The sequence below is a fragment of the Mesoplodon densirostris genome, chromosome 16, assembly GCF_025265405.1.
Source record: "Mesoplodon densirostris isolate mMesDen1 chromosome 16, mMesDen1 primary haplotype, whole genome shotgun sequence".
NCBI classification, from domain to species: domain Eukaryota; kingdom Metazoa; phylum Chordata; class Mammalia; order Artiodactyla; family Ziphiidae; genus Mesoplodon; species Mesoplodon densirostris.
The window spans coordinates 63,786,253-63,810,266 of NC_082676.1; the positions used below are offsets into that span (position 1 = coordinate 63,786,253).

Sequence of the window (24,014 nt, forward strand, 5' to 3'; positions counted from 1 at the left end):
GGGTCTGGGGGATGTCGAGCCGCGGGGAACGGTGGCCTCTCAACGTGCCCGCAGTCCCGCAGCTCCCCCAGTGCTTGCAGCCCGCGGCCTGGACGCGGCGCGGCCTTGGGCGGAGGGCGGCGCCTCAGCGCGCGGCCCGCCCCCGTCCCGCAGCCCTGCTGTCCCGGCGCGCGCACTGTGCGCGTACCCGGGCCCGGCGGCGGCGTGCGCGGGCCGCGTGCGCGCTGTGGCGGGGCGAGGGGCGGCGCGGGCGTGAGTCTGTCAGTGACAGCGGGAGGGGAAGAAGGAGGGGGCTGGAGATGGTGGCGGCGGCGGCGGCGGCTCTTCCGACATGAGGCAGCGGCGTCGCGGGGCTCGGCTGCGGCTGCGGCCGCGGCGGCATCTCTAGCTCGGGAGGCCGCCCCAGGCGAGGGAGGGCGGGCGGGCGTCCCGGGAGCGGGCTCTGCGGCAGCGCCGCGCACGGGCCGCCGGCTGAGGGGCCCGCGCCCGCCGCGCCCTGCGCTCGGCGCCCGGCGGCTCCGGGTCGCGGGGTTGGCCCCGGAGGCCGGGAGGGGCGGTGCGGCCGGGTCAGGCCCCGCTAGACGAGCCGCGTCAACGGGGGCGGCCACAGCGCCGCGGGATCCGCAAACTTGCGCCGGGCCTCGCAGCCCGCCCGCCGCCCGCGGAGCAGCCGAGCGCGAGGGCGCCGGGCGCGGGGCGGGGGCGGGGGTCCGGCCGCCGGCCTTGAAGCGGCCGAGGCGCCGCTCTGTGCGCAGCATGAGGGGCCTGTGGCCGCCGCCGGGAGAGCTGTGTTTGCGAGAGCGGCCCGCAGCGTGAGAGGGCTCGGCTGGACTTTCCCTCCGGAGCCGGCGGCGGAGCAGGCGAGTGCGCGCGTAGGAAACGCACCGCGGGCTCGGGCGGCGCTGGACGGGCGCGGGGGCGGCCCCAGCTCGGACCCCCGGGTGTTCCAGGTCCGGCCCCGGTGGCTGCGGTTGGCCTCGAGGGGGGACGGTGGAGTGGCGCTCAGACATTACCCGGTTGTTGTGAGCAGACGGTGCCTTTCCCAGTAGACCGCCGGGGCCCCCACTTAGGAAACCGGTAGAGCTCGTGGCCTTCAGGTGTGCGTACCTGCAGGAACAGATCCCAGTGTAACTCTGGTTGTCTCGCTGACAGGTTCTGGTGACCCCGGCCGGGAGGCTTCCGAGCGCTCGGCAACATGGCTTCCCCGCCCCACCAGCAGCTGCTGCAGCACCACAGCACCGAGGTGAGTTGTGACTCCAGCGGAGACAGCAACAGCGTGAGGGTCAAAATCAACCCCAAGCAGCTGTCCTCCAACAGCCACCCGAAACACTGCAAGTACAGCATCTCCTCCAGCTGTAGCAGCTCCGGGGACTCAGGGGGCGTCCCCCGGAGAATGGGCGCCGGAGGCCGCCTGCGCAGGAAAAAGAAGCTGCCTCAGCTGTTCGAGAGGGCTTCCAGCCGGTGGTGGGACCCCAAATTCGACTCCATGAACCTGGAGGAGGCTTGCATGGAGCGCTGCTTCCCGCAGACCCAGCGCCGCTTCCGGTATGCACTCTTCTACATTGGCTTCGCCTGCCTTCTCTGGAGCATCTATTTTGGGGTCCACATGAGATCCAAACTGACTGTCATGGTAGCCCCTGCTCTGTGCTTCCTCGTGGTGTGTGTGGGTTTTTTTCTGTTTACCTTCACCAAGCTGTACGCCCGGCATTACGTGTGGACCTCGCTGGTTCTCACTCTCCTGGTGTTCGCCCTGACTCTGGCTGCCCAGTTTCAGGTTTTGACGCCCTTCTCAGGACGAGTTGACAGCTTCAATCATACTCGGGCAGCCAGGCCCACAGACACTTGCTTATCTCAAGTGGGGAGCTTTTCCATGTGCATTGAAGTGCTCTTTTTGCTCTACACCGTCATGCACTTACCTTTGTACTTGAGCTTGATTTTGGGAGTGGCCTATTCTGTTCTTTTTGAGACCTTTGGCTATCATTTCCAAGACAAAGCCTGCTTCCCCTCACCTGGAGCAGAGGCCCTGCACTGGGAGCTGCTGAGCCGAGCCCTGCTCCACGTCTGCATTCACGCCATTGGGATCCACCTGTTCATTATGTCCCAGGTGAGATCCAGGAGCACCTTCCTCAAGGTGGGCCAGTCAATTATGCATGGAAAGGATCTGGAAGTGGAAAAAGCCCTGAAAGAGAGGATGATTCACTCTGTGATGCCAAGAATCATAGCTGATGACTTGATGAAGCAGGGGGACGAGGAGAGCGAGAATTCTGTCAAAAGGCACGCCACCTCCAGCCCCAAGAACAGGAAGAAAAAGTCTTCCATACAGAAAGCCCCTATTGCCTTCCGCCCGTTTAAAATGCAGCAGATCGAAGAAGTCAGTATTTTATTCGCAGATATCGTGGGCTTCACCAAGATGAGTGCCAATAAGTCCGCCCATGCCCTGGTGGGGCTCCTCAACGATCTGTTTGGCCGCTTTGACCGGTTGTGCGAGGAGACCAAGTGTGAGAAAATCAGCACCCTGGGAGACTGCTACTATTGTGTGGCCGGGTGTCCCGAGCCTCGGGCCGACCATGCCTACTGCTGCATCGAAATGGGCTTGGGCATGATAAGGGCTATCGAGCAGTTCTGCCAAGAGAAGAAAGAGATGGTGAACATGCGTGTCGGGGTGCACACGGGGACTGTCTTGTGCGGCATCTTGGGCATGAGGAGGTTTAAATTCGACGTGTGGTCCAATGATGTGAACTTGGCCAATCTCATGGAGCAGCTGGGAGTGGCTGGCAAGGTTCACATTTCCGAGGCCACCGCAAAATACCTAGATGACCGGTACGAAATGGAAGATGGGAAGGTTACTGAACGCCTCGGCCAGAACGTTGTTGCTGACCAGTTGAAAGGTATGTGCATTTCTTTGCCTTGTCATCTCCTTCCCCATTTGTGTTGGAAAAACAAAACAGTCTCTTTCCACTGTCAGCATCTGGAGGCAGATCAGTTGTTCTCGCACACCTTATCATGGAGGCATCTCAGGACCAGTGGGACGTTTCCCCCAGTGAGTGAGGTGTCACAGATCTGTTCACACCCTGACAGCGCTGACATAGATGACACCTTGTTTTGAAGGAAGGAGAACTTTGACAATATGTATCCTGCCAGTCGGCTGTTAATGTTTCTGAGATTCTGGGGCAGGTCTGATGAGTGTAAGGGGATCGGAGCCCTTCAGTGGTCAAAACTTTGAAGCACCATAAGAAATTGCCTTTGTGATCCATTTGTTCGCCCTGAAGCCCCATCAAAACGTTTTCTATGCCTTTTTCCAAAAGTGTGAAGAATAAAACTTTTCTCCTCTCTGGGCCTCACTTTGCTGGGATAAGGAAGTCAGCTCAGCCCTGCAAGACCCTTGAGAATTAGATGAAATTATGTACCCCTAAGTGCACACTGCCTTTTGCCTAGATCTCTTTTTAAAAAATGTTTGCATTTTCAGCTTTCATTTATTTAACAATGCTTTCTTGTCATGGTATTTGTCTTAACTTATAGACTGCAGCATTTTAGAATATTGAACTTCTCAGACCACCAGGTGATTTGAAAGTTTAGACCCCCTCCCCCAACCCCTCAGATGTGTCCCTGTCTTAAGCTCCTTACTGCTATTCTTTATGTTTTCACTGAGCTGCTTCTTTTGTTTTATTTTTCTTATTTTCACTTAGAGCAAAAATCTTTGAGGTCTGGGAAATGATGTGTAAGTAAGTGGGATCAAAAGTAAGAATTCTAAATAACATCCTCTCCCGTCCTTTTTAAAAATTGTCCTTATATTTTACTGAAGTCTTCTGGATTGAGGGGAACATCTGTTTTGGAAGTATGTAGAGAAAATAACATTAATTTTTAAAAAACCAACATTTGTAAAGCTGTATTGTGTTTTGCGGTGCCCCCATGTTGCATAATTATACAGTGAAAAGCCCCAGGGAATGGAATCCTCAGAAGGAGAAGTAACAGCTTAAATCAGAGACAGGAGAAGTAATAGTGTAAATCAGCCCTGGTAAGTGATTGAGTTTGAGGGCCTGGGTAGATTGTCAGCCTTGAAACAGTCCCATGTGCTCAGTTGATATTTTCTTTCTCTGCTTGTGATCGGAGTTCCGTGTCATTTACTTATGTGTTATCTGGCGAAGGTGCTTTATTCTTATCTTAATTTTTCTTTATTCTGTTAATTTTGCCAGCAGTTGAAGAATTTGTGGGTAGAGTAGAAATACATTTTCACCTCATAATTCTCTCTGCCTCGAGAGCTTGCAAGGCTACATTGATGAGGTCAGAAACTACACTTCGTAGTTCGCTTAAGAGATTCTGCTGTGACAAGTGTCTTCCTCTGCAGGAGGGTGTCTCTTGCTCTGGAGTCTGGAGGTGCCAGTGGAGTGGGGTGCGGATGTAATCCCTGCTTCACATTTTGGCACCTTTGGGATCTGAGTGTCTCAGGCTCTGTCCTCAGGGGTTGTGGGACAGATTCCAGAGAATGGAGCAGCGCTGTACTACATTAGATTAAGTATGACACTGATAACAGTTTTGTAAGTGGTGCTTTGAGCAGTGTATTACTTGAATTTCAAAAATAAAAACAGATGTAATCATTAAGTATGTCTGGAAATTGCCAGGTCTTTGATTCTTTGGCAATACCCATTTTTGTTAATTTATGTGTAATTTTATTTTCAACTTACAGATCAAAGGTCTCAAAGACACTGACCAAAAAAAAAAAAAAAAAAAAAAAGAAAAGCCAGAATGAGTTTGTTGATTTTTAAGAAAAACTCACATAGTGTAAATTTCGTAAATTAACTTTTTCTTTAAATTTGTGTACACTGTATATTTATAAGGAAAAGTTTTAGCACTGGTTGGGAGATGGGGAAGGATAGAAGGCTTAGCTTAACCAGTGATTTTTTGGTATGATATTCTCTCCTTTAACAGTTTCCCTGAGACCATGATTTTTGCTTTATTCAGCACATTTTGAAAACCTCTGGACGGGACCCCAGTAATAGAGGATGTCTACACAACTTCCTGACCTTTTTTGAAACTGCACAGTTCAATTTTCCTGACATTGTACAAATCTGCTCAGTTCAGATGATAGCACAGTTTGTAGAAGACCCTTTTCATACAGAGGGCTAAGGTTATATACATAAGATTCCTTTTAGCCCATCTTTGGGTTTGTGGCAGATGTTTTTCTCTACGCAGTGTTGGCAGTTTTGTCCTTTTGACCCCTTTTCTGATGTTGGGGTTAAAAATAACCAGTAGAGGATTCTGTAGAAATGAATATCCATTGAATAAACTGGGGATTCCAGCACTAGCCTGGCAGTGTGAAAGGAAGCTGCCGCTCTGTAATTTGTCTGAACAGGCTTTGTGGGAAGTGGACTTTCATAATTTCTGCACATTCACTCACCCCGAGAACATCTTTGTTGTGCTCTCATGGCGCCTGGCCTCATAGACGCGCAGGTGGAGTCGTGATGGTTTGTGACTTGGGGGAGCTCGAGGGTGTAAACATCGTCGAGTCCAGAGATGGGAATGCAGTAGAGAGGTGCACGCACCTGGTGGGTCTTGAGGTCGAGCAGTGGCTTTCCAGGTGGATAAAAGACGGACATTCGGTGCAGAGGAGGAAGCGTGGGCAAAGGCTTGGGGTTACGTTTCTTGGTGGACTGGACAGTTTAAGTAGTTCATCAGGACAAGGAAGACTGCGATTACCTGGGAAGGAGTTTGGATTCCATCCTGTAGGTAATGGGGAGCCACTGATGGGCTTTGAGCAGGAAGCTTAAGTGATCTGATTTGCAATTTGAGAAAGTTTAGTCTTTCAGTCCTAGGGAATGTGGGTTGGTGATTAGTGAGCTGTTTCAGTAAATCCCAGGCAGAGGCAATAGTGGCCTGGACCAAGGTAACAGCAGTGGTGGTGGAGATGAGGGGATAGATATGAGCAGTAGTAAGATAAGCTGGATTGGATTTATAGCCCTATTTAAACAGATGACAGGGGCAGGCGAGGGGCTTGATTCTTTGAACCGGAAATGGCTTTTCAAGTTTCTGGAATTGACGTGGGGACAGTTTGACATCAGGCATGGGTGAGAGACCTTTGAAGTTTCTGTGGTGTGAATGGAAAATGCAGAATCAAGTTGTAGAATATGAAATAGGCCAGGAGCTCCTGGCTTGTCCATTCATTCATTCAACAGATAATTTATTTTGTTTTGGGCACACTTCTAGGTGCTGGGGATACAGCAGTGAACAAAACAGCAAAATTTCTGCCCTCGTGGTGATTCTGTTCTAATAGGATGATCAAACAATAAACAAGTAAAAGATAAAGTTTGTGTGTGAAATTTTAGAGAGGGTGCCCAATCACTTAGAGAGAAGGTTGGAAGAATTTTCAACACAGGACTAGGATTTTGGAAATGATCCAGAAAGTGAGGGGCAATTATTATTAAAGATTAGGAAGAAATAGTCTGATTTGAGTGATGGGAAGAAGGGTCCTTTCACACTATTTGGGACATACCCCCGGGCCCATGAGGGTACTGGCTGTTACGTTCTGTCTTGGGCCACAAGCAAAAAGGTGAGGAGTGTTGTCTAGAACTGTTAGTTTTTCCTTTCATAGGTAGAGTCACAAAGAAAGTGAAACTGTCAGAAAATACAGTCATCTTTTCTCTTAAATACCAGGAAGATAAAACAAAGGTGCACAGTCATTCCAAATCGACACCAACACTCATGTATTTGTAGAAGGGAATGTTGGGGCTATTGCATTGTTAGGTGCAGAAACAAAACAAGACTTTCCCCCCAAACCAAGTTTTTAGCTCGGGGAAAGATCTGTTGATGTGCATTGGTAACGATGGTTGCCCACTGCCCACCTCAGTGACCGAGCCCTTCACCATGTGCTGATGGATGGCACTGGAAGAGTCCCTGTCTAGCCCCTGTCTGGGGCCACTCCTCAAACTGACAGTGGACAGACGTACTTGGAGCTTCAGCTTTTGCCAGCAGCTGTCCCAAACTGGAAGTCTGGGCTCCCTGGTTCCCTGCCAGCTACAGCTAGGAGCCCTGGCTACACACTAGTTTGGGGTGCAGTTTGCTTGCTCACATGCACCCCTGGCTTCAACTGGTAGCTTGGATAGCTTGTAACCCTTGCCACGGTAGTGCTTGCCCACAGCTGACCGCTTGGTGTCCGCTCTTAAGTCATGTTGAAGAGAAACTCCCTGCTCACCTGTGTCCTTGCGCGGACTCGCTTGTGCACGTCGAAACAGCCTCTCGAGTAGCAAGGGGCAGAGATAAGATGAAGCAGAAAATTTGGCTTGACATCTGGGATCAGAGACGACAAACAGCTGTGGAGTCGGTGCACAGGCAGCCCCCGATGACCGTTTATTCAGGCTTCTTCAGACCAAATTATGTGGCTTCCAGAGGAGCACACAGCTGTTAATTCTTTTTTTAAAAATATTTATTTATTTATTGATGGATGTATGGATGGCTGTGCGCGGCCTTCTCTTCGTTGCGGTGAGCTGGGTCTACTCTTCGTTGCGGTGCGTGCTTCTCCTTGTGGTGGCTTCTCTTGTTGCGGAGCACGGGCTCCAGGTGTGCAGGCTTCAGTAGTTGTGGCTCAGGGGCTCTAGAGCGCAGGCTCAGTAGTGTGGCACACGGGCTTAGTGCGTCCGTGCTCCGCGGCATGTGGGATCTTCCCGGACCTGGGCTCGAACCCGTGTCCCCTGCATTGGCAGGCGGATTCTTAACCACTGCGCCACCGGGGAGGTACCCCCCCCCCCAAGCTGTTAATTCTGAGGACCAGCTTTTGAGTAGAATTAGCCTTTGGCAAAGAAAGTTAAGGGTATGGTTCGCTGAATTTCAGGTGGAATGAAGGGAGGAGGATAATCTTTTCAGGTAGAATAACTAAGAAGGAAAATTAAAAAGAAGCAAATAGAATAAGTAAAGAAATTTCAGGGTTCTTATCTACTAGCCAGCCTTCAAATAATAATTGTGTTTCTACCTACTGGTCAGTGTCGCCTATGTACTTTGCTGTGGAATAATAATCTTGAAAAGAACACAGTGAATTTTCTATCGTGTGTGCACATGTGCTTAGATTTTCGTCTCTCTGTTGATTGGTGACTTAATTGGTATTTCTGTTTGGATTTCGATATTGTGAGAGTATAGTCATTCCACATACACACATAATAAATATTTACCATGTTAGCCATTTAGCCATTTTTAAGCCTGTCAGCTGGTTTTTCTTAACTGCTTTTGCCTTCAGTCTGTTGCACTATGTTGAAGAATGTGTGGAAAATCTGGCTCTCAGAGATATATAATTGGAAAGTGGAGGAGCATTTTGATAGCTGTTTTAGACAATTGTGGATGTTTTTCTTTGATACTGTACCAACATCCAAGAAGTGGTAGTTTCTTAAGGGTTAGTTGCAATATGGAATCTGAAATCCTACTAATCAGTTTTTTCATCTGCTATCAAAACCCCGTTGGAATTTTTTTTTTTTTTTTTTTTTTTTGTGGTACGCGGGCCTCTGACTGTTGTGGCCTCTCCCGTTGCGGAGCACAGGCTCCAGACACGCAGGCTCAGTGGCCATGGCTCACGGGCCCAACCGCTCCGCAGCATGTGGGATCTTCCCGGACCGGGGCACGAACCCGCGTCCCCTGCATCAGCAGGCGGACTCTCAACCACTGCGCCACCAGGGAAGCCCCCGTTGGATTTTTAAACGAATCTTTCCCCGGGTGTGATTTTCTAACGTCATGTATTGGTCATTTGGAAAATTATGGTTTCTTGAGTTATGCAGATCTTCCAAATGTTGACATAAGCGAAGTCTTTAAATATAGGGACGATGTCAGCTTCACAGTGGCAGATAAAAGCTTTCCAAAATTCTGGTTTTCACTTGAAAGTTTGAGTTTCATCCTTGGCAACAAATACTCTCAGTTGTTTTCCTTGAAGCGACAGACTCATTTCATTCATTTTTCAGGAACAGTCTGCCAGATACTCAAGTCTGAGTGACCATAGTCTGTCTGTGGGTCAAGTATAAACGATGTTCCATCAAAAAAGCAGCTAGGGGGCCTCCCTGGTGGCGCAGTGGTTAAGAGTCCGCCTGCCGATGCAGGGGATACGGGTTCGTGCCCTGGTCTGGGAGGATCCCATATGCCGCGGAGCGGCTGGGCCCGTGAGCCATGGCCGCTGGGCCTGCGCGTCCGGAGCCTGTGCTCCGCAACGGGAGAGTCCACAACAGTGAGAGGCCCGCATACCGCAAAAAGAAAAAAAAAAAAAAAAAAAGCAGCTAGTTCAGCTTGCAGCCCAAACAGGTGTGCAGATGCTTTTGGTGACAACAGATCATGTCAGTGCTCTGGGTGGTGCCATTCCCATGTCATCCCACAGAACATCAAAGAGACACGCATTCAAGATTTAACACAATTATTTGATTTTACTGCTTCATCAGAGGACATTCTTAAGTGCAAATGACCGTTTTTTCCTTCTGCAAGTGTGTGGTGGGACAGAGCTCACTGATGACTAGCACAGTTTAGTGCCACCACCCAGTTTAGTCAGGCACCAGCAGTCTTAACCACCTTTGCTTTTGTATCATCAAGGCCAATGTCAACACTGAGAAAGGTAAATAATGTCTTAGTGTTATTATGAAAATAGTTTTGATCTCACAGATGCCCTATAGAAGTCTTAGGGACCCATGGGGGTCTGCATACCGCACTTTCAGAACTGCTTCCCTAAATGGTAAGATAGGAAGAGTGAGGGTTTTGTACCTACTCCCCAAACACACATTCTCATGTAGATGGGACAGTTCACACTGGAATTAGGATAGACCTGTGACATTTATTGTGGAAGTAGCAAGTGACTTCAGTTCATACATTTCCTTTTTCTCAAAAAAATCCTTTGTGATTCTGCCAGATCTCTGCTGCTGGTGTTGAGGGGTCAGGATGAAGACTGTCAACTTCGTTTTTTGATTTATTTTTGCAGGGCTCCCCCTTTGGCAGAATAGTATAGTGGTCCTGTGCGTGGGTTTTGGTTTCCCATACATTTGGATTCATTTCTCATTTCTGAACTGTGGAACCTTGGGCAAGCTAGGAATGATAGTGCCTCCGTTAGAGGCCTATTGGGAGACTCAAACATGATGATTATTCAAGTAAAGCACTTATTAGCATAGTGACTTGATTGCAACAGGCGTTCAATAAATAATAACCAACTCTTCTGCCTGGGGAGTCACGTTTTGTACTGAACTCAAGGGTGTTTCTTTTTTCCGGCACTCTGTTTGGTGCACATCTTGCATAACTGGGTACTGAAACCCAGAACACACCAGGGACTGTGATTGTGTCAGTTTCTCGAATGAAAAAGGGCAAGTGTCCAAAATACAGAACACCAATAACTTGCCCTAGTTAAACTGTAGCTGCCAGGTTTGGTAGCTTCTTTACTGAAAAACTCTAGGGAGTTTAGGCAGTATTGTTCTTGGGCTGCTTCTGGTCCCCAGAGTTTAGAGGTACTTAAGATGATGTGACCCTTGATAGTTGAGAAATTATGGGAAAATCTTTAGCTTTGTGACTCTGGAGATATTGGACGAGGTTTACACCAGAGTAGTTCGTTATTCAGCTCTACTGTATTCTTCTGTAAACTCATTTATTTATTAAATAAGTATCAAGTGAGTTTCTACTATTTGTGAGGCCTGGACTAGGTTCTGGAGATAGAGCTCCGTGTCCTCTTAGACCCTACAGCCTAGAAGGGAAAGTAGACATTAATCAAATAACCACCTAAACAAATGCTCTATACAAAAAGGTCTGGAGATAGGGAGACTTATTATCTCCATTTTATAGGTGAGGGAACTGAAGCACAGAGAGGTTAAGTAACTTGCAATGGTCACACAGCTAGAAGAAGCTACTAAGTGGTGGAGCCAGTATTTAATCCCAAAGGACTGTATTAGAAAACATTGGTCCCCGCTTCATAGAATTGTTTTAAGGATTAAAAGAGAAAATAATATTAAATACTTAGAAAAGTTCTCAGCACATAGTAGCTCTCCGTAGAGATTAGATTCACCAACTAGCGTTACTGAAAGTGGGGACAGTTTTCTTAGTAGCAGCAACAACAGAAAAAGAACTATACCTTTCTTCGTTCACCTCTTTCCTGTTCAGTGTTTTCAGGCACGTTGTTATCTCAGCCATTGTGAAATCTTAGGATCTTGGGGACTGTGTATGTTGAGAAGTTTGTGTTCTATTTCCTTGATTCTTTCCCGTTATCCACCAGTTTTCAGGCTGAGTTGTGTTCTTAACATCTTGTGAAGGTGACCAGTGGCTTTTTTCAAGAATCAGTGTAGGGACTTCCCTGGTGGCACAGTGGTTGAGAGTCTGCCTGCCAATGCAGGGGACATGGGTTCGTGCCCTGGTCCAGGAGGATCCCACATGCCGCGGAGCGGCTGGGCCCGTGAGCCATGGCCGCCGAGCCTGCGCGTCCGGAGCCTGTGCTCCGCAACGGGAGAGGCCACAACAGTGAGAGGCCCACGCACCGCAAAAAAAAAAAAAAAAAGAATCAGTGTAAACTCTTGGATTTTAGCTTCTTTGGTGTATTTCACTTTTTTTTTCTTTTTTTTTTTTGATGCTCAGATTGTCCTATCTTGGGCCCTGAGAACCCTTTCCAGTTGGCCCCTGAATCCTTTTCATACAAACTGGCAGTGTTTGTACTCATCGAGTAACATTTTAATGGAGTAGAGAAATTATAGGCATTAAAATCTCATTAATTCTGTTTGTCTGGTATGTTTGTTTCGCGAGACTGAGGTAAGGTTTACCCTCTTCTTTTTTGCAAAGAAAATTAACAGTATATGCATGTTTATATGAAGAAAGAGCACTGCTGAACAAATGGTTTGTGCTTTTTCAAGCTCATCAGAAGCTTTAATTTACATTCTTACAATTGACAATTATAGAGCAATGCAGCATATCTGTCTCTGGTATCTTCCCACTAATGCCTGTTGAGGGACAGGTGCCTGTGAATGTTGGTAAATAAGGATAAAGAACAATAAAATGAAAGAAATCCTAGACCAAAATGTAGATCCCTTGTTTGCAGACTGAAGTGTGCCCCCAGCCCGTTGAGCCCCATCCCCCAGGACAGCTGTGAAGGGTTCCAGGAGGCCCAACTTCAGGAATCCCCTTCACAGGAACCTTGTTCTGAATAGTGATTCCTGGAATGACTGCCCTGCCACTCTCCTTTCTGTCTTGTATAATGTGCATTTGACTTACTTTTGTTTCTGATCTGTCTCCACCCCACTGGAATGTGTCTTGAGAGCAGGAATGTTTGCACATTTTATTTACTGCTGTATTCCTAGTGCCAGAAACATAGCTGGCATATAGCAGATGCTCAATATTTGTGACATGAATGAATGAATGAAGAATAACCACAGCCCAGACATTTACATGGAACAAACCAGAAGGGAGAGGGAAGGCAACAACTGGTTTTCCAGGAATAGTTGAATGGTTAATTAAATAGAGGCTACTGGTAGGATCATTAAAGAACTTAGGGAAGGAGAGGGGAGAGTGCCCGGGAGTGTGAAATGGGCCGATGGGTGTGGAAGAGTGGGCAGTCCCGGGCTCCCGGGTTCTTCGGGGAAGGCTGCTGGGCAGGAACTCAGAGGATTGAAAACCCAAGTGTTTATTTAGGGTTCAGGAAATATGGGGTTGAATGGCTTAGTTTAGGCAATCATTTTTAAGCTTTTTAAAATGGAGATTTCAAGAAGTATATTTATCTTTAATAATACTGTAGCTCCTTACAATTCCTATTTGATTATAATTTATGCACATGGAAAACCAGCATACCCTTTTTTCGGCAAAGCTCCAGCATAATCTTTGTGCATAATTTCCAGGATTTTTATATAATGCTATTAAATTCTGTTCATTTTTTTTTCCTCCCAAAGAAAAATGTGCTACTGAAATCAGCTTTTATTTTATTTTATTTTATTTTTTTGCGGTACGTGGGCTTCTCACTGTTGTGGCCTCTCCCGTTGCGGAGCATGGGCTCCAGACGCTCAGGCTCAGCGGCCATGGCTTAACGGGCCCAGCCGCTCCGCGGCATGTGGGATCTTCCCGAACCAGGGCACGAACCCGTGTCCCCTGCATTGGCAGGCGGACTCTCAACCACTGCGCCACCAGGGAAGCCCTGAAATCAGCTTTTAGATAATTTATATTTGTGTTTGAATTGTATGGGAAATACTAACTTTGGTTTTTTACCACGTAGTTTGTAGAGAGGAAGAAAACCCACATGCAGGTGATTTATATTTTTGTTTATGATATCAACATACAATATCCCATTAAGACTTTGACATTTTAAGTGAAAGAGACTATTGCACATTGATTTAGTTCTGCCCTATTAAGTGTTAATGTCTCAAGTGTGGATTATACTGCATTCTGTAACTTCATAAACGAGTTCTTTTCCCCATGAGAAATGCTTCTTGTGGTCATTAATGTTAATTTTTGTTTCGTGAATGAGCTGTCTAAAACCAGGGAAGGGTGATGTTATGAAAGAAAAGTACTTTTATAGAATTATTGTTTGAAAAAATAAATTTGTTCAGTAGATTAGCTTTTCATCTTAAGATGTTTTCTCCACTAACTAGTTAAACACTTTTGGGAAAATAATTTAATCTCTCTGTCTCAGTTTCTTCCTGTTTGTAAAACGTAAAGTTTGAACTAGATACACTTTAAATCCCCCACCCTTCTCTAAGAATAGCTGAGCTTCTGTGACTGGAACATAGTACACGTTCTTCATATGAAAAACTGGTTTCTTCTTCATTCATTTGTTTAAACTGTGAACCCTTATTTAGATAAATTTAGCATATGGAAACTCAGATTTACCTAACCGCTAAATTGCAGGGCATGGTGAAATTCTTAATGTTCTAAAGGATTCTTTACTTCCTTTAAATATAAGTAAATAAGATGGAGTTATAGAAGTATAATTTACACATTTAAAAAATCACATTTGTTATATAAAGCCAGGGTATCATTAGAGGAAACCCGTTTTATTTTGAAAGTTTGAGAACTACTTTTGAAATGGCTTGGAGAAAATGTGAAGTGATTAAATTAAAAAAATGTGCTTCAGTTTCTGTTTGAACATTACTTTGGAGAGAGATTGGAAGGTTAGTTGCCAGTAAGATGAATTTCACTTGTGTTGGCAAGTTTTTCACTGGCAGGACAGAGCAAATACTGGATTAATAATGTTCTTACTGATTATTCCGTTAATAAAAGACTCACTTGCTCCTGATGGTGAGTTCCTGGATCTGCTGACTGTATGCCAGCGTCCTATGTATTTACTGTGTAGTTAGTGTGACTTTAGTAGCCCCCAAATTAATACACCTGGAAAGTGTCTAGCTTAGGCCTCTTAATTAGAAATTAGAGGTCACCAAATGATAAAAGGAAACCCTTGGATTTAATTATAAAGGATTTATAAAAGAAATTGAATGGTTTTCTTATCCTTTCTTACAAATAGCGAAGCATAGCAAAGCAGCTCATGGAAAGTAATATAACATTTTCTGTGATTTGCATGGCTGGTGAAACAAAGTGAAAAGGAAAAACACTCTACTTTGTTCTGAAAGACAGAGTTGACTCTGGGTACATATGTCATCTGACCTGAGAGAGAATTTCACCTCAACAAAGGCCCAACTTGTGAAACTGTAGCTTCCCTTAGAGAAACTGTTATTCACAGCCCGTTGGAGTCATATGTTTTCTACCAGCTAAGGCGACTGACTCAGTGTGTCAGTAATTGCAGGAGGTTAAAAACTTTTGGAACACCATGCAAACAAAACATTTCAAAGGATTTTTCTGGTCTCTAACACACATTTCATAGTGACTTTCTCAGCTGGAATAACTTAATTAACTCTGTGTTCTTTCTGGCTCCTGAAAGAAATTGTGATTTATGAACACTTGCAGCGCTGATGATTCTAAGATAACAACTTTGTCCCTCTGCCATTTGAAGTTCAAATGCAAATGTTTGCTTTCATAGCTCTAGTCATGATGTTACTTTATTTAGTAGCTATTAAATTTCCAATTCCATATACTCCCCTGGAGGTGTTCCAGTTTGCACTAAGGTTTCTGTTTCTTTCAACAACATTGGTATGGTGTGTGGAACTTTCCTGAACAAGGAATATGAACAAGGTTCTTAGCGTGGCTGATTTTAAGCTTTTCTTTTTTAAATAACAGCTCTTTTTGACATGTAATTCTCATATTGTACCATTTAAAGTATGCAATTCAGTGATTTTTAGTATATTGACAGATGTGTGCACATCACCATAATCAATCTTAGAACATTTTTATCACCCCCAAATGAACCTCTGTACCCGTCAGCACTCACTTCCCATTTCCACCTAAACCTCCCAGGCCGTGGCAACCACTAATCTACTTTCTGTCTCTGTGGATTTGCCTATTCTGGACGTTTCATACACATGAAATCATGTAATATGCAGCCTTTTGTGTCTGATTTCTTTCACTGAGCATATTGTTTTCAAGGTTACCTGTGTTGTAGCCTGTATCAGTACTTCATCCCTTTATTTGGTTGCATAATATTACATTGTATGGATAGATCACATTTTGTTTATCCATTCATCAGTTGATGGAAAAGTGATTCTTTTTTCGAAATCAACAAACTGATTGTTTGAAAATAAATTGAAATGATAAAAAAATCTTTTATTATTTAATAACATAACTTGACTAAAATATGGCTATTTCATTTTCACTAGTGTTTAGAAGTTTTCCTGAGAGACATGATTAAATGAGATTTAATACTGAATTGTAGTTTCACATAATCAGTTTAGTTTTTTTTTTTTTTTTTTTTTTTGCGGTATGTGGGCCTCTCACTGTTGTGGCCTCCCCCGTTGTGGAGCACAGGCTCCGGACGCGCAGGCTCCGGACGCGCAGGCTCAGCGGCCATGGCTCACGGGCCCAGCCGCTCCGCGGCATATGGGAATCCTCCCAGACCGGGGCACGAACCCGTATCCCCTGCATCGGCAGGCGGACTCTCAACCACTTGCGCTACCAGGGAGGCCCTCAGTTTAGTTTTTTTTTTAACGGCTGTTCTCTTTTCTAAGCTTGATCCATGCTGATTAAATATTAAATTCTCTGATCCCCTTCCTTTCTCCCAGCCAGTTCCCGAATAGACAGCTTTGGGAGTAGCATGTGGTTGACTTTGAAACCAGCCTCATTTGATATGCTGTTAGATATAAATATCAAATATAGTATTAATAAGTCTTTCTGGATTTCTGAAGAGCTCAGGATTTTCCCCTTTAGTCAATCAGATGTTTTCCTGGTTAATCAGTTTAAACATTTGGTTTTGTGTTTCTGAAATGTATAAAACACTTTTTACCTTCATAAAAATGAAATATGCCAAATAAAATTTAATTTTCTTGTTGACTCAGTTATTTTTATTGCTTGTTATTTGGCTTTTATTGATATAGCAATTTGACTATAAAAATAGGACTTTTTGCTTTATTTTAAATAAGCCAAGATTATTGTTTTTCCAGTTCTTATGTTTTTAAATACTTTTTCTGCTTGCTGTTTTGCTATCAGCTTATGTAGCTATCAGTGTATGCTTTCCTATAACAGGTTTGCTCCTGGTTTTCACTTTACTACATAAAAAAAAGCCCCCAAATAACCAAGCTCATTAACCTTGCAGATATAGTTTCATTAAAGAGACTAAGAGTTCCGTCTTTGTACAAGTTTTTGGTTGTCAGCTATATTCTGAATAAGTTGCTAGGTACTGAGTTCAGATGAGTAAGATGTTATGACAGTTATTTTTATTATATATATATATATATATATATATATATATATTTTTTTTTTCAGTACGCGGGCCTCTCACTGTTGTGGCCTTTCCCGTTGCAGAGCACAGGCTCTGGACGCACAGGCTCAGCGGCCATGGCTCACGGGCCCAGCCGCTCTGCAGCATGTGAGATCTTCCCGGACCGGGGCACGAACCCGCGTCCCCTGCATTGGCAGGAGGACTCTCAACCAATGCGCCACCAGAGAAGCCCCTTTTATTATATTTTTAAGGGGGAGGAGAAAGGGAAATTTGAATCAAATCTGTGTCTTAGTAAATGTAGCATGTTTTCCACAAGACTGAAGTAGGTTTCTTTTGAGTGTGTAGAGATAGAAAATGGGAATTATAGATTCTATAACTAATGATGAATTAGAATTCATTAACAATTCATTCTATAACTCGTTGTATTATAAAGCTAAAACGTGAATGTTAAATTTGGGAAGTATTGATCGTTGTTGAAATTTACAAGAATTTTGGGAAAGTACTTTGCAGACTTTCCCAAGAATGATCTGGTAAGAATAGCTGATTGTATAGGAAGTGTGTGCGTTGGGCATCCTCTAATACACTGCCAAGGAAGGAGAGGGCTTGTTTCTTCCTCTTTGGTTTAAGCTGAAGGTGTGCATGGGTTTGCAGCCCCCAAATTTAGTCGTCCAGCCTTTAGTATGGTGCTGGTCTGTGGTTACTGTTTGTCTTAGGAAGGTCTGTTCTTCCTGAAGGGCCTGGCCAGGTGCCAGGCACCCGGTGCAGGCCCAGGCGACTCCGAAGTTACCTGATCTGTGCTTGCTCCTCACGCTGCAGGTTACGTTCCTGTGTCTGCCAAGCCTATGGAGGCTTCGGCCTTCTGGTTTAGTAAGGCTGTTCTCTGAGGTTAAAAATTAAGGTAGATTCAATTCTTAAGAGGAAGGGTTGTCAATGTCTTAATTGTCTAGTAGTTAACATGTTAATAAACGCCATGTGTGCATCATTTTTCTCTTTAGAGAAGTGTGTCGCCTAACCTGAGGGGTTCTGGTTCTGATCAAATGGGATGGGGCACGTAAGAGTGCCTGGTGCATGGTAGGTGTTTAGCAGATGTTGGTTTTCACCCTGCCCCCTCCCCCCAACCTGTTTCATAAGTGTTGAAACCCATGCAATGGATGGTACCCCCCCTCCCCAGCAGCTGTGAGGAAGCGGGGGTGGGGGGCACAGTGGGAGTGGGAGCTCTAGTGTCAGACCCCCACCACCGAGAGTCAAGGAGGGAGTCAGATGCAGGCTTCCCTCCTATCCAGACACCTCACCTTTCGTCTTTGGTGCTCACCTGCCCTTTGCATGTGCTTCTCCCCCTGCCGTGAGCTCCAGGCACAGGGGGATCAGGATGGGGATCGCAGTAAGGGAGACTGTAAAACCACATATATGAGAAGCTGGACACAGTGTTTCACAGCAATGGGGCTGAGCAGAAAAATAGAGCAGGGTGAGGACGTAGTCACTGCTGTTCGTGATTTCGTGTCTGGTGGAAGGAAGGTGCATTCATCTCTCTGAAGAGATGTTAATAAATGTTATGGCTGACTTATGACTGTGAACGCAGCACTTGAATTCCCGCTTCCCCCCTTTTACAGATAAAGAAAAATGTATTTTCATGTGTCAGGTGCTCAGTTCATACTTCTCCACGGGGCATTCTGAGCTGCTCGCCCAGCGTCTGGGATCAGGGGTCAACATTTCTTAATGATAGTCTTTGTAAGACTGTCATGGAAAATCCTTGGGTAGGGACTTAGGATTGATCTGAACCTGACTGGCTTCCAGTCTAAACTACAGGCCTGGTGATGCTGCCCTAATTGCTTTTATAAACTGACGCTGGGCTTCTCATACCACATGGAGAACTTTTTTTTATTATTATTTTTATTAGTCTCTGCTTTACAACAAAGTGAATCAGTCATACATATACATCTGTTCCCACATCCCCTCCCCACATGGAGAACTTTTTAAGGGCTCTGTTCTGCCACTCACCTCCTTGCTGTAATCCAACACTTTCCTTATGTTCTGGTCACTTTTTAAAAAATTGACGTGAAATTCACATTACATAAAATTAAAGTTACCAATTCATTGGCATTTAGTACATTCACAGTGTTGTACAGCCTCTAATTCCAGCACATTTTCATGGCCCCAGATGAAAATCCCGTATCTGTTAAGCAGTCTCTCCCCATTCCTCCCTCTTCCCAGCACCTGACAATCACTAATCTACTCTCCGTCTCCATGCATTTGCCTACGCTGGATATTTTGTGTGAATGGATCATATGGGACCTTTTGTGTCTGGCTTCTTTCACTTAGCATAATATTTTCAAGGTTCATCCATGTTGTAGCATGTATTGGAACTTCATTTCTTTTTATGGCTGAATAATGCTCCATTGTATGGATGGACAACATTTTGTTTATCCATTCATCTGCTCATGGATATTTAAGCTATTTCCACCTTTTGACTATTGTGAATAGTGCTGCTGTGAGCCTTCTTTTTTTTTTTTTTTTTTTTGAGTACATGTTTTCAGTTCTTTTGGGTATATGCCTAGGAGTGGAATTGCTGGGTCATAGAGTAACTCTATGTTTAACTTTTGGACAAACTTCTGCCACTTTTTAAAATGAGGAACTTGTAAGAAGGACCCTGTTATTAGTCACATCTGGCAATCAGATGTTTCAGCAAATGTCCTCTCAGTTGAGAGCCAAGCTGATAATAGATAGCTATGAATGATGTATCCTGATTGAAATAATGACTCTGTTCTCTGTAAGTTGGAGTGGTATTACGATTAGGAAAAGAACTATCATGTAGATGTAACATGTTTAGAGACCTTTTCTTTTTGATAAACATATGGGTTTTGGCTGTCCCCTCTGGGCTGGCATTAGATTTGGCAACTTTGGAATTGTATGTTAGATAAACAGTTGTTATCTAGGGCAAGCTTTAAAAAAGTGCTATTTAAATATTGACCAAAAAAAAAAAAAAAGCCCCGAGCAGCTCTAGGAACTTTCTTGTTCAAATGAATCCAAACTGTCTAAATATAGTGTGGTAAAATAAGGCTTCCCCTCTGGTTTCCGTGGGGCGAGTGAGCTGGGGGCCTCCCATGCCGTCCGGACACTCTCCACTTGTTAACTGTCCTTCGAGCACGGGGATGTGGGATACTATCCACGGCTAGCAGTGTTCCCACGGTGCGACCTTAATATAGAACGTTTTTCTAAAAAAACATTGGCTACCGAAAGCACTCAGCTCCCAAACAAGGTCATTGGTTCATAGTTCATTTTTATTTGTTTTTATTAGTTAAAACAAGAAAGAGTATGTGAACATGTCAGCGATATTAAGTGTCAGTACTGTTCAGGGTAGAAGAGGAGAAAAGTGAGTCTCTAATCAGAAAACTACTCTTCCTCCTTTGGGGCAAAGGAAGAGGCAGGGTCCCTCTGTGGCAACAAAGATGATGGTGGAGGCCGTGTGCTGAGAAGGTAGGGTGGGTGGGATGCTCCAGTGCCATCTCAGCCCCCACTCTGGGGAGTGGTGTCGCCCCCCCCAAGGTGTGTTTATTGGTCCCCCAGAGAAGTTACCCTTGTGGGCAGCTTGGAACGCCCCGTAGGGTGGCTGGGTTACGATGCCCACGAGTGGATGAGCCCACACTGTGAGGCAGCCCTTGGGCCCACGGGGTTGCAGCAGATGTCGTTTGCCTTCTGCTAGGATATTCTTTGAGCCTGTGGGTGGGGAGGTAAAACTGCAGGTAAGTGGGGGCACCTCCTCCAGGGCACAGAGGGAGCATGTAGCCTGTGTCAGGATCCCGCCAGGGAGGAGCCATCCTTGAAAGCGCCTGTTACTCTGCTGCTGGGCTACATTTTGCTTTTCATTCATTAAACAAAATTTTTGAGGACCTAGTAGGGATTGAGGATATGAGGACGAATAAACCGTGGTCCTTGTCTCAAAACTCCCCCATCGTGCTGGCGGGGTGTGAGGTGGAGCCCCCTGCCGGGGCGGGAGCAGCCTGGCGGCTCCTCAGAAGGTCAAACAGCGTTACCATGTGACCCAGCAGTCCACTCCAGGTGTGCACCCAGAAAACGTTATTCGTCGTAACAGCCGCAAGGTGGAAACAATCCAGATGTCCATCCAGTGCTGAACAGGTAAACAAAATGTGGTCTGTCGTTAGATGGAATACTGTTCAGCCATAAGAAGGAATGAAGCACTGACACACACTACCATGTGGATGAAGCTCCCAAACATCCTGCTCAGTGAAAGAAGCCAGACCCAGAAGGCTGCATATTAAAGGATTTCAAGTGTCCAGAACAGGCAAATCCATAGAAGAAGAAAATAAATTAGTGGTTGCCTCAGGCTGCGGGAATTGAAGGGAAAAGGAGGGTGACTGCTTATGGGTATGGGGTTTCTTTTTGAGGCAGTGAAAATGTTCTGAAATTGTGGTGATGGTTGTACAACTCTGAATATCACTGAATATCACTAAATATCACTGAATTGTATACTATAAATGGATGAATTGTATGGTATGTGAATCGTATCTCAAAAAAGCTGTTATAGAAAACACAGAAACCTCGCAGACTAACATTAACTAACACTGACAATTAATTGGAATGTATCGTAGTACAAGGCAGTGCGATTGGAGATTGAGATTTTGTAGTTTGTCTCTGCAGGGCAGGGGGGATGCGGTGGATGGTGCTACTGCAGCCTCTTGGGAGAGGTAGAAGTCAGACATTCAGAATCTTCATTTCCATTGGTGTTCAGAGTTGTACAAGTTTAGAAGGACTGATTAGTGCTAATCATGAGACTGATATATAAGCTAGGTGCCAATGTATTACTTTACATTGGGAAATATAGTGTATTTTTCTATGGGTAGAATGTTCATATCTACTGCCCAGGGCATTTCCTCCGTGAAATCAAAATATGTGGGGGGCCTAGTTAATAGGAACAAGATTGCTAAGAAGTGTAGCATAGAGTGAAGGATCTTAAAGCATGTGATGCTTTATTTAGCCATGGGGAGATCACAGTACATCTTCCAGGGCTTGGAACACTTATGTCCACTAGATCGAGTGCCTTCCCTGAACTGTGTAAAATGCTGCCAGAGCTCTTACCGTGTGCTTTCCTTAAAGAAGAGATGTCGGGGAGTTCCCTGGTGGCCTAGTGGTTAGGGTTCTGGGCTTTCACTGCTGTGGCCCGGGTTCAGTCCCTGGTCAGGGAACTGAGATCCTGCAAGCCGCATAGCACAGCCAAAAAAAGAAAAAGAAAAAGGGAAAAAAACCACAGGAGATGTTGTAAAACAAAACAAAGCTTCACCATAAAATAGAAAACTCCCCACTTCATAAGGGATGTAAACATATGTAGAAATGCTTACAAATAAAGCCAAGATAGTTTCAAATTAGTAGTGTGTGAGTTAATGAAGACCTAACTAAAAGCTAAAAATAAAAGAATTTATCTCATATAACAAGAAGTGTGGCAGTTCCAGGGTTTTAAGTCAGAGGTTTGATGACATTTTCAAGGACCCGGGTGCGGTCTGTCTTTGCTCTCTGCCATCCCTGCTGTGTGGGAGATGTCTTCCCTTGTGGCACAAGGTGGCTGCAGACATTCCAGGTGACATGATGACATCCAGTAAAGAAGAGGGCCTTTCCTTCACATGCATGTCTTATTTTATTAGTGATGAAACTTTTCCTAGACATCCCCAAGCAGACCTCCCTCAAGTCCCTTTGGCCCGGGGCAGGACCATGTCCATGCTCTCACCAGTCACCAGTAAGGGGAGTGAGGCCCAGTTGGCTTGGTCTTACCTTGCTCCATCAACTGGGGCCAGGTGGGGATGGGGCCTCTTTCCGGAACAGGTGAAAGGGAGATCCCCCAAAGAGTATCAGGCTTCTGCTGTCAAGGATGGTTTGACGTGGGGACATAAAGAAAGAAAATGGCCCTTAAGGATGCAAAGCATTAAGGCTGTGACTTTAATGAAAACATGCAGTGTTTTTTTTTTTTTTTTTGGCTGAGTTGGGTCCTTGTTGCTGCATGCGGGCTTTCTCTAGTTGCAGTGAGTGGGGGCTACTCTTCGTTGCGGTGCGCGGGCTTCTCATTGTGGTGGTTTCTCTTGTGGAGCACGGGCTCTAGGCGCGTGGGCTTCAGTAGTTGTAGCATGCGGGCTCAGTAGTTGTGGCGCACAGGCTTAGTTGCACCATGGCATGTGGGATCTTCCCAGACCAGGGATCGAACGCATGTCCCCTGCATTGGCAGGCAGATTCTTAACCACTGTGCCACCAGGGAAGTCCCCATGCAGTGTTTTTAAAATGAAAATTTAGGTGCTTGTTCTTAGGAGAAATTGTGAAACTGGATTATGCAACCAACTCAGACTTTGCATTTCTACTGTTCATTTCCCCGAGATGGGTCCAGTCCCTTAGACCTGGAACAACTGTTTTTTCTGCCTTGAGCCTGCACCCTTACTGGTTGAGTTTTCTCAGAGCAGGGCCTCTCTGCACTCCTCCCCTCTCCTCAGCCCCCAGAGTGGAAGGACTTCCCACCTCCCCACTCTGCTGGCCCCTTGCAGCAGCTCTTACCTGCTTGCCCCTGCAGACGCAACTGCTCTCCTCCCCACTGGTTGGGGGCTCACCACGGGTGCTCTGGTGTTGACCTTGTGGGTGTGAATGAATGAAAGGAAGACGTTCAGACTTGATGTGGTGAGAGGTAAAGCACTCTTGAAGGTTTTGAGCAGTGCTGTGAGTGTCAAGATGAATGTGGGTTTAATGTGTAAGAGATTTATTCCTTAATAGTCACCTGCTAAGTGTCTTAGATTTCACCTTTGTGTCTTTTTAAAAAACCTTATAACAAACATATTTCTTAAACTTTCATTGGGAGCTCTGGAAAGTATTGGTTGTTCTGTAGGGATGATGAAGTGTCTAGAGTGAAGCCAGCTCTCCTGGAGTTGGGGAGCACTCCTGGGGTTGGGAAACACTCCTCTCCTGGGGTTAGGGAACACTCCCGGTCCCAAGGATGGCAGTAGGAGGAGGCGGAGATGGTTTCATGGTGTGCTGTGAGCTGTTTACAACATTTTCTTTAATGTTAAGCGAATAGTGTTCTCAAATCCTCTGTAATTACTGGTTCTAATTCATATTCCATGAGAAAAAAATATGTGAAGTGCCAGCGGCTCCTGAAATATAAACATGCAGTGAAAGTATTTTCTCTTCCCGAGCCTCCCATCCCTGCCCCGGGCTGTTCCGTCGACATACATTAGCACGCCTGTCTTCCTTTTCCATAAAGCACAGACCTATAAATATTCCTCAGTTTAAAAAT

The 24,014-nt window shown here is 45.5% G+C and overlaps 1 protein-coding gene across 2 annotated transcripts in view; it reads left to right on the forward strand.

The window, feature by feature from the left end:
* Window positions 1-608: 608 nt before the first annotated feature.
* ADCY9 (adenylate cyclase 9) overlaps window positions 609-24,014 on the forward strand; it is a 129,828-nt gene continuing 106,422 nt past the window's right edge. For both annotated transcript variants that reach the window (XM_060078300.1, XM_060078301.1), the window contains exons 1-2: window positions 609-860; window positions 1,153-2,888. In XM_060078300.1, coding sequence (XP_059934283.1) covers window positions 1,196-2,888 — 1,693 coding nt within the window. In that variant the 5' untranslated portion in view covers window positions 609-860; window positions 1,153-1,195. The remainder of the gene's footprint in view (window positions 861-1,152; window positions 2,889-24,014) is intronic.